The 11,167-nt window shown below is 39.8% G+C and overlaps 1 protein-coding gene across 1 annotated transcript in view; it reads right to left on the bottom strand.

Moving 5' to 3' along the window:
• LOC117795475 (shieldin complex subunit 1-like) overlaps window positions 1–2,192 on the bottom strand; it is a 10,990-nt gene extending 8,798 nt beyond the window's left edge. The window contains exon 1 of the mRNA XM_034640329.1: window positions 2,105–2,192. Coding sequence (XP_034496220.1) covers window positions 2,105–2,170 — 66 coding nt within the window. The 5' untranslated portion in view covers window positions 2,171–2,192. The remainder of the gene's footprint in view (window positions 1–2,104) is intronic.
• Window positions 2,193–11,167: the final 8,975 nt, after the last annotated feature.

Below are 11,167 nucleotides of genomic sequence, written 5' to 3'. Positions count from 1 at the left end.
AAATAAATAAATAAAATAAAATAAAAAATAAAAACCAGTAGAACCATTAAGCAAGTTAAACAAGATTGCTGGATACAAGATCAATATAGTAAAAGTATATGCAAATGATTTTACACTAGCAATAAAAATATGTAAAAATATTTACATACATTAGCAATAAACAATCCTAAAATTAAGACCATAATTCCATTTACAATAGCATCAAAAAGAATAAAATACTTGGGAATATAATTAATATAAATGTGTAAGGCATGTACAATGAAAACTAAAAAAAAAAAAAATGTTGAAAGAGGGGTGGCTGGCTGGTTCAGCCGGTGGTGCATATGACTCTCGATCTTGGGGTTATAAATTTGAGTCCCACGTTTGGTGTAGAGATTACTTAAAAATAAAATCTTTAAAAAAATGTTGAAAGAAATTAAAAATCTAAATGAATGAAAAGACATACTATATTTACGGACTGGAAAACAATATTTTAAGATAGCAATATGGCTCAAATTGGTCTACAGATCAATGTAATTCTTAGCTGCATCTCAGTTGACTTTTTTTTTCTTTTTGCAGACATTGACAAAAGTGTTTTAAAAATTCATACAGAAATGCAAGGGACCCAGAATAGCCAAAACAATCTTGAAAAAGAACAAAGTTGTAGGATTCATACTTTCTTATCTCAAAACTTACTAAAAAGCACAATAATCAAGACTGTGTGGTACTGGCATAAGAAGGGACACACAGATCAATGGCATAGAACCGAGAGTCCAGAAGTAAAATCTTACGGTTATGGTCGATTGATTTTCCACGGGGTGCCAAAACAATCTCATGGGAAAAGGAAAGGACAGTCTTTTCAACACTGAGACAACTGGACGTCCACATACAAAGTCACTGGCACTTTGGAAAACAGTTTGGCAGTGCTTCAAAAGGTTAAACGGGGTTACATTTTAACCTGGCAACTCCACTCCTAGGCATAGGCTCAAGAGAAATAAAAACACATGTCCACACAAACTTTACACAAATGTTCACAGCAGCTTTATCCATAATAAACTGTAAGTGGAAACAATCTAAATGTCCACCAACTGATGAATGGATGAATAAAATGTGGTCTATCCACACACGGAATATTTTTCAGGTTAATAAAAAAATTAAGTTCTAATAAATGCCACAAGGACAAACTGAAAATATTACACTTAGTAATAAGAAGCTAGTGTTAAAAAACAAGACAACAGACCCAAAATGGTGTCACTTGTGCTAAACTCCACAACCAATCAGGAATCGCCTGATCAGCACTAGTTGAGTAATCTGCCAGATAGATCCATGCCATCCCCTAAAGAGATGTAACCTTGCAATAACCAACCTGCTTTTTTGGCCTAGTATTACTTCTTGTTCCTGCTCCCTTCTGCCTATAAGTCTTTCATCTTGTTCAGCTCCTCAGAGCTCCTTCCTACCTGCTAGATTGGATACTGCCCAATTCAAACTGGGCATCGAATTAACTTAAATTTTAAATATGCCTCTGGACACTGCCCAATTCGAATCGCTTCTTGCTTGAATTAACTTAGAATTTTAAATATGCCTCAGTTTATCTTTTAGCCAGAGGTTGTATGATTCTATTTGTATCAAATTCCAAACTGACAAATCTATAGAAAGTAGAGTAGTATTGTCTAAGACTGAAAGTCACGGTGAATAGAGACCGCTAATGGGTACAGGGTATTTCTTTAGGGTGATAAAAATGTTCTAAAATTAGATTGTGGTGACGGCTGCACAATTCTGGGAATATATGAAAAGCCACTGAATTTTACATTTAAACACATGAATTTTATGTAATGTGAATTATATCTTTAAAAAGCTGGGTTTTTCAATAAATATATAATATATATATATATATATTATATATATAAACTGGTTTTTTAGAAAGGAGCAGAGGAACGGAAGGACATCCGGTCACACTGCCTGCAAATTTAGGGGATTTCCCCGAAGAGGTGGCTGCAAAGGCCTTGTGTTGTTGGGGAGAAGGAGGGGGTGGGACGGGGGAGATTGGAAGTGTGCCAGGAGAAGCCGCCATAACTTCCCAATTATAAGAGAACGATCTGATGCGTTGTGCAGACCCCCTGCTTACTCCCAATTCCAGGTCACTCCTCAGTCCGCGGCGACAACTGATTGAGAAAAATTGCAAAGTCCCCATTACACTCACCGACCCGCAAGAGCAGCACACCGAAATCCGGAAGCGGAGGCGCCATATTTGTTATGGGAAAAGTCAGCTTGAAAGGAAGTCACTGGAGCCACCTTTGCTGAGGGCAAGCAAGGGCAAGGGAAGGTAGCCGCAGCCATCTTGACTGAGGTCATTCTTCTAGCTAATGAAGTTTTGCCCCCTTGACAGTTTGGGCAATTTCTAAAGGCTTATTGATAAATGCTCCTGGTGGACACGAAAGGAAACAGAAAAAAACTTAAATTTAAATTTAAAAAATTTAAATGTCCACATTTTAAAAAACATAAAGAATAGAGAGAAATTAACAGAGACAATGAAAATATTTTAGTATGTTGCATGCAACTTAGCCATAACTGTAGAAAGGAGACTGAAGGTTATTGTCTCATTTCACCATCTTCTTGGAAGGGTCCTTTACATTCACATCCTCCTACAGATGCCTATCTTAGGATAGAACCCCATAAATTAGGGAGTCCTTTGATGAGGTTGTGGAATATAGGTGAGGTTCGGTGGGGTAGAGTCCGGAGCCGAGGACCAAGAAAGAATTCTTGAGACCTCTTTGGTGCAAAAATGGTGGTTTATTAAAGCACAGGGACAGGACCCGTGGGCAGAAAGAGCTGCAGTGGGGTTGTGAGGAGTGGCTGAATATATGCTATGGGGTAGGGGGAGGTAAGGAAAAGGGGAGGTTGAGAAAATACTTTCATATGTTAAAGAAGATTCACTGGATACTGGAGGCCTTGTCATTGTCAAGTTAAGGTTGTTTTTCTCTCTAGTAAGGCATTAACATGAAGATAGTTGGGAACTTCCTTGAGGAACATCACAAATCCCACCCAGTAGTGGGGGTGGGGAGAGGTTGCAGGGTGTCAGCTTGTGTTTTGTCCTCTGCTTGCCTTCTGTTCCCTCATCACTTCACTTGAGATGAATATTTTAAATAATGCTAGCTGAGGTTTTGTCAACCATATGCCAAATTTGAAGGCAAATTTAAAGACAAAATTAGAAGTAAAAACATATTCAGACAAACCTAACACAGCAACTGTAAATTTCATTTTCTCTTCCAGCATTGGTAATCAAAGTGTATAGATTCACTTTTCACCTTTTTTGGTGTAATGCATCTCACGAAAACACTCTTCTAAAGTAACATAGATTGTGAGCAGAGAAAGCCTGGAAAAATACTAAATTACTTTCCTGTTTGTTTCATAAAATGACTAACCCAAATATAATTGAATGAACTTAATTATCTGGATTATTATATAACCATTAAAAATGATAGAAGATACAGCAAAAGAAAATCCCAGATCATGCATTGCATTCTCAGTTTTCATGTTTTTGTTTTTGTTTTTTTGTTTTTTTGGTCTCTTTTAATCTCCATTTCTCAATCTTTCTTTGTATTTCTTGGTGTTGACATTTTTAAGTGTCAGTTATTTTGTAGAATGTCCCTCAATTGGAGTTTGTCGGGGATGCTTCTACCTAGTGTTCAATGGCATTGAACACTGTCGATCACTCCTTTCCCCTGGAAAACTCTTGTCCCTGGGTTTCCTTGATACTACCTTCTTCTAATTTTTTTCTTTCCTCTCTCAAGAAAATCTCCTTAACAAGCTTTTCTTTTTCTTCACTGTGGGCCTTTCTCAGGATTCTGTCTTGAATCTTCTCTTTTCCCATCTATGCGGATGATTCCTAAACCGCTAAGCCTCCTGAGAGTCAAATCAACATATCCTCTGGCCACCTTTAATTCAACTTTCCCCCACCTCTCAACCACCTCTCAACCAACCTACTCCTACCCCAGTGTCTCCTGTCTCAGTTGAGTTGGACTATTTAGTTGCCCAAGTCAGAAACTTTTTCTCCTCCTTTGTCAGCTTGTCCTGTATCCATCCATAACCAAATCCTCCCCTGCTGATTCTTTCTCTTAAAGACTTATTGACTATCTCTTCCTTCTCTCCATCCTCACAGCGACTTTTTGAGTACAGCTCACCATTATCTGTCACCTGGATGTCAACAGCTTTCCAAATCTGGCAGCCAATTGTTGTTATTTTGTTTTGTTTTTATTTTTTTAATTTTTTTTTAAAGATTTTATTTATTTATGTGACAGAGAGACAGCCAGCGAGAGAGCGAACACAGCAGGGGGAGTCAGAGAGGGAGAAGCAGGCTCCCAGCAGAAGAGCCTGATGTGGGACTGGATGTTTTGTTTTTAAATGAAGATTGAGTACACCCCTCCCTGACCCTCAGGCTAAATCTCAAACTTCTTACGTAGACTTAGAGGACCCGTAGACTTAGAGGACCCATAGACCTTATCTCTCATCACTGTCCCCAACCTTCCACCTCTGCATTATTTTCTTTTCCTTAAATACTCCGTGCTTGCTCTCTTTCGCCTCTGAGCTTTTTACTTATACAATTTCTTTCCTTAGGGACACTCTTCTTTGGTCTTTCTCATCCTTCAGATCTCAGGTTTAAAGTATTCTTCCAGGAAACCTCTGACTTTTCAAATACGAGTTAGTTGTCCCTTCCAGGAATCCCCGAGTTCCTCCATTTACCCTGATTAAATTCCTTTGCCCTTTCTGTTTCTCCCACTAACTGTAACTGCTTTGAGGACAGGGACCATGTCTATCTCATACTTACTTGTAGCCCAAATCCCAGCCCAGTGACTCACACAAAAGTAAGCATTCAGAAAGCATTTTAAAAAAATTTTTTTAGTTTTTTTTTTTTTTTAAGATTTTATTTCTTTACTGGACAGAGAGAGACACAGTGAGAGAGGGAACACCAGCAGGGAGAGTGGGAGAGGGAGAAGCAGGCTTCCCGCCGAGCAGGGAGCCTGATGCGTGGCTCGATCCCAGGACCCTGACCTGAGCCAAGGCAGATGCTTAACGACTAAGCCACCCAGCTACCCCTTTTTTAGTTTTTAAAAAGTTTTATTTAATGAGGCAATCTCTACCCCCAAAGTGGGGCTTGTATTCACAACCCCGAGATCAGGAGTTGCATGCTCTTCTGACTGAGCCAGCCAGGTACCCCACAAAGCAGTTTTATATGCATGAATGGATAAGTCTCTTCCCAGGTGTCCCCCATTCCCCACTGCCATCCAACTCAACCCATCCAAGAAGTCTCAAAAACATAACTTCTTGGGGCCCTTGTGTAGCTCTGTTGATTAAGGGGCTGGCTCTTGATTATGGCTCAGGTCAGGATCTTGGGGTCATGGGATCGAGCCAGGTATAGGGCTCTGTGCTCAGGGGAGAGCCTGCTTGAGATCCTCTCTCTCTCTCTCCCTCTGCCCATCTTCCTGCTTGTGCTCACACGTGTTCTGTCTCTCAAAGAAAGAAATTTTAAAAATCTTTTTTTAAAAAACAAACATAACTTCTTCTTGACCTGTGTATCAGTGAAACAAACCTTGAAACATTTTTGCCATTGTCACCCTCTCCTTGAAAAACAAGTTTGTTTGCTTATCAACTAATTTTTCTGTACTCTCCTGTGGGAGAGGTTTTATCTTTCTGATGGACTTCCTGGAGCAAATTTCTGAAGTCTCTAGTGACTTATCTTTGCCACGTAGCATGCCTCTGACCATCCTTTCTTACCACTTTCGACTGGTTAGTGCATAAGAAAGGAAAACTAATTGAAGTCATCATCAAAACAAAATAAGGACTTTAAATCTAGAGACAGCAAAATAGAGATTTTATTGCATTCCAAAAGTAAAGTATAAATTACTTCTGTTCCCCTGCTGTTTTGCCATTGATTATATAATGGCTGTAAAAATGGAGTCATGTCACAATCTTATGAAACCTTTATATTTCATGGTTGAATTTTCTGCCATCAGCTAAGCTAGCAGCTGCCAAATCTCTTTCAGCAGAAAGAAGTCACTTTAGGTGAAAGACCAAAATAGCTCTTTCAAAGTGGGATGATGTTGCTTGCAGTTACTTTATCTGTCTTTGTCATTCTGAACATTGATCTAATTGCTCACCCATCTGGGGATTTAGCTTTAAGAAAAAAGAAAGAAAACCATACAAAAGTTCAAGGGTTAAGTAACTGGTGAGTCTAAAAGCATCTTACTGCTTTTCATTCCTACAATATTATAAAACCATAATTAAGCAATAAGTAGATAACCAAGAAAAAAAATATCAGACTGTAAGCTCCCAGACTAGACTGGAAGATCCATGAAAGTGAAGGTGTGGGTTTTACTTGTCAATGGATACCCAGCACTTGGAGAATGTATATTTATAATGAACATAAGCTTGGACCTTAATTTTAAGGTCAGTACTAGCACAATGGTAAAGACTAAAAATATTGCTTGAAGGACATTCCATGACACTATGGCAAAGCATCCATTTCCTGGCACCCCACACCAGTGAGGGCTTAACATGCCATTTCATGATAGGGACAGACACAGCTGATCTATAATCCAGAGCCACTCCGGACTATCTACGTTCAAAGGTGAAGAAACAAGTGCCCTTAGCTTAAAGTCAGGAAGTCGGGCTTCAATCTTAGCTCTCTCATTAACCAGTTATGAGGCCGTAGTCATTTACTGTCTGTGAGCCTTAATTTTCTTGTCTGTACAAAATGCCTTCCAGGACTACTTTAAACAAAACAAAACAAAACAAAACAAAACCCTGCTTGATGGAGTAATTGACAGACTGATGGCCAGCAATTCTAAATTCACTTTCCCCCCAAATTAATGATTTGAAGAATGCCAAGTATAATGAAAGTATTATGTCAGCAGAAAAGAAATGCAGCTTGTAGAGGCTGTAGATTTAAAAATTGATGATGCTGGGGTGCCTGGGTAGCGCAGTCGTTAAGCGTCTGCCTTTGGCTCAGGGCGTGATCCTGGCGTTCCCGGGTGGAGTCCCACATTGGGCTCCTCTGCTAGGAGCCTGCTTCTTCCTCTCCCACTCCCCTGCTGTGTTCCCTCTCTCGCTGGCTGTCTCTCTGTCACATAAATAAATAAAATCTTTAAAAAAATAAAAAAATAAAAAATAAAAATTGATGATGCTTATAAATACTAAAGAAATAATTTGTTTCTTTTTTTTTTTAAGATTTATTTATTTATTTATTTGAGAGAGAGAGAGCACACTGGAGGAAGGACAGAGGAAGAGGGAGAAAGAATCCTCAAGCAGACTCCCTGCTGAGGGCAGAGCCTGATGTGGGGCTCAATCCCAAGACCCTGAGATCACAACCTGAGCTGAAATTGAGAGTCAGATGCTCAGCCAACTGAGCCACCCAGGTGCCCTCAAATAATTTGATTCTTATACTTTTATTGGGGTGTGATGTCTGAGGTCTTAGTAGTTACTGCAAAGCTTAGAAATCATCAGATACAATATGGTGATGAAGAGTTTTACGTGTTTCTATTCTGCCCACCTCTAAGAATTATTAAAGGAAGTGAGTGAGCATCTTACTTGGGGACTTTAAACAATATATAATGTATTCCATTTATTTTTTATTTTTATTTTAAAGATTTTCTTTATTTGTGAGAGAGAGAGAGAACGCTCAAGCACAGGGGGAGCGGCAGGCAGAAGGAGAAGCAGGCAGAGAAGAAGGAGTCTCCCTGCTGAGCAAAGAGCCCAATGGGGGACTCTTTCCCAGGACCCCGGGATCATGACCTGAGCCGATGGCAGACGCTTAACCGACTGAGCCACCCAGGCAACCCAGTATATTCCATTTATGATGGCTGCATAATAAATTACCCCAAAACTTTGAGGCTTCAAAGAACAATTGTCATTTATTATCTCTTAAGGTTTCTGGGCTTCAGTTATTGCTTTGGCTGGATGGTTCTGGGTCAGCATCTCTCATGAGGATACAATTTGATGGCAGGTAAGGCTGCGATCTTCTGAAGGCTTAACTGGAGTTGAAGACTCTACCTTCCTGCCAGTTCCCTCATGACTAGCAAGCTTGTATTGGCTCTGGATGGGAGGCCTCAGCTCCTTTCCATACTGGCCTTTCCATAAGGGCACCCGAGGCCCAGGACACTCCATATATGTGTCCTTACAGCAAGGTGCCTGCATTGCTCAGAGTAGGGGTAGCAAACTCTTTCTGTAAAAGACCAGATAGTAAATATTTTAAGCCTTGTGGGCCACCTCTAGTCTCTGTCACAGCGTCTTCTTCTTTAAAAAAACAAGGCAAAACATATTTTAAAAAGAAGAAAACCAAACTTAGCTCACACACATACAAACAAGCTGCAGGCTGGGTTTTGACCATTAGCTCAAATTCCAGTCCTTCCACTAGAGTAAGCAATCCATGAGACCAAGATGGGAGCTGCCATATCTTTAAAGACCTAGCCTGCCAAGTCCCGCGCTATCTCCTCCATTGTATTCTTTTGGTCAGTTAGGCTTGATTCATTGCCGGAGAGGACCACACAAGGGTTTGAAATCTATGCCAAAGGCAAGGCTTATCGGAGGCCATCCTGGTGGCTGACTGCTACACAATGCCTTTAAAAATAATATGTCTGAGGAGCATAGTGAGTGATTAACGTGATAGACCACACAGAGAATTGTCCTTACCATAAACTATAAAATATTCTGCTCCTCATTGCTTGGTGTTCTTCTAATTATTCCCTGAAAGGTCTAGAAAATATTAAAGAACATAAATAACTAGATTGTGAGTAGAGATTATCTTTTTTATCTTCAAAAATCTCACAACTCCTCGCAAAATTATTTTGACATAGTGGACATTAAATAAACGTTTGCTGAATTACATATATATATATATATGTATATTAGTATCTATAAGGCCTCAAAATAGGCCTTCTTTTTAAAATTGATCCAATTATTTGGCACTCTGTAAATCAAATATAAAAGATTATTTAATTATCTATTTTTCAGCCAGTTGTGCTTTGTATAGACACAGTATGCATTTACTGAGAAAAAGGAAGAGTAGGAGAAAGCATGAGTAGTAAGATGTTTATAGAAATACCTCACTGTCAAAGATATAGCAATCACTCAATTTTTTTTCTTTTTAAATATCCACTTGTCTTTTTGGCAAATGCCTTTGAGTGACGTTCTCAAAGATAGTGTCTCAATGCCCAGATGTGAGCAAGTATGCAGAGGACTTGATGGAACGTGCCAAGAGCTACTGGCTTCAGCCGGCTTCACTGGGAGTTTTTGAGTCTCCACATGATTTTGTTGTCATGATCTTTGACAATGACCTTCTGAAATGAGCCCATTGAAGGTAAAGCCACCTTCTTACACTCGGTGCTGGTTAAAGCGCAGTCTCAACTTCATCAAGCACCGAATTATTGCCTTGTACCCCCCATTCACTCCACACCATGACCGACAACAAGCCTGTGGGTGTCATGAAGAGGACCGTGCAGACTGTGGGGTGTCTTTGCTCCTGCATTTCTTGTCTTTAGCTGAAGTTGGCATTCCCCCCGATACGTAAAAGCATTTCAGCCTTTGAACTTCTGCAGTAAAAAGTAAAATACACTCACAGTAATGAATCACAAAGTTTAATGTATGTTCCAAAAGTTCTCTTGAATTGTGCAAGTCTTTGTTTTCCAGTCCTGGGAAGTGTATTTCCAAATGCTGGTCCCTGAGAAGGTCTTCCTACCCACTATGCATACCCCAGGAGGTGTAAGGAAGAGCAAAGATCTGACCTCACAGAAGTGTGAAAAGCTGCCCGAAATACATACTGGACCCACAGACAGATCAGACGAGGAGCTAATGCCCATCTTGTGTAAAGGCGGGGCTGCGGGGGACCTGCTCAGGAAGGATGTCCATGATCAGTGGTTAGATGGGGCATGCAAAGTTCTAAGGTCCTTGCATGAACGTGTGTAGAAAAATTGTGGTCAATATACAGTGGCTATCTCTAGAAAGTAGGACTGGATGGGGCTGGGTGAAGAGTGGACACTATCATTTTTTACTTTATAAACCTCTACATTGTTTGAATTTTTTTTTGTAACAAATACACATTACTTTTGTAATTCCAAACAGTTATAATGTACTAACAATAGCTAGGTTTGATGGAGTGCTCTAGACTGCACTAAGGGCATTAATGACATGGATGTCTTCATGCAATCTTCAGAACAAAGCTGTGAGTAAGGTGCTCTTTTTATGTCTGTTTCACAGATGAGGAAACAGAGACACAGAGAATGCAGGTAACCTGTGGCAGAGCTCGTAACTGGCTGGCTAGGATTAAATATTATTAAAATATATAATCTGCAAAGAAAATTATTATCCTTAAAGAAATCAGTAGTACTATTCCTGGCTTCTGAAAATGATTTAAAAATAATTTATAATATTGAAAATGATTTAAGTTTTAATTTTAAAAAATGAGCTGGAGTGCATTGAACTCATAAACTATTTTTTTAAAACATGATTAAAATAGAGCAGACACAGCCTTATGCTGGATTTCTGTGACCTAAATCCTTTGTGTGCTTTAGAAATATCCCTGGTGTGTGTTATAAAAACCCCATGTCAGGGTGCCTTGTGGCTAAACTGGCTCATTTAAAGGCCAAGAGGGGGAAAAAATCCCGAGCAAACGAGCACAGACAAGGAGAAATGTGTAATTACAAAGCTCAGATGCTCCAAGCCGATTGATGTAGAAAATAAAAATGTGAAGACACCCCCCTTCTTTGGGCTTATTATCTTAAATTGGCTACCTCCTTTGTTGTGGATAGCCAGCCAGACTCGGGAGAGAGGCAGAGCTCGCACTTCATGTCTGGGGACACTCCAAGAGTCAGCAGTTTGAGCTCCTGGGTTCCTCATGTTCCTGTTCTATAAAGACGAGGTAATAAAATCCACCTCCCCTCAGTACTTGAAGGCAACGTGTGAAACATTCTCTCCCTTTGCTATCAAAGTGATGAGAAAAGCACTCACCTACTGGTTTTACTGATAATATCATGTTATAAATACCCATTATCAGTAAGTCCTCGAGTGCACTGAAACCACTAAACTTCGAGAAAGACGAGTCGGATGTTTCTGAAGTTCCAAAGGGCAGAGCCATCCTCTCAAGAGGGCAAAGTAGGAGGCTACCTCCTCAATCATTTGAACAGCACAGGGTAGAACA

This window comes from Ailuropoda melanoleuca, chromosome 13 (assembly GCF_002007445.2).
Source record: "Ailuropoda melanoleuca isolate Jingjing chromosome 13, ASM200744v2, whole genome shotgun sequence".
Lineage (NCBI taxonomy): Eukaryota > Metazoa > Chordata > Mammalia > Carnivora > Ursidae > Ailuropoda > Ailuropoda melanoleuca.
This window is presented reverse-complemented; position numbering and strand designations above follow the sequence as displayed.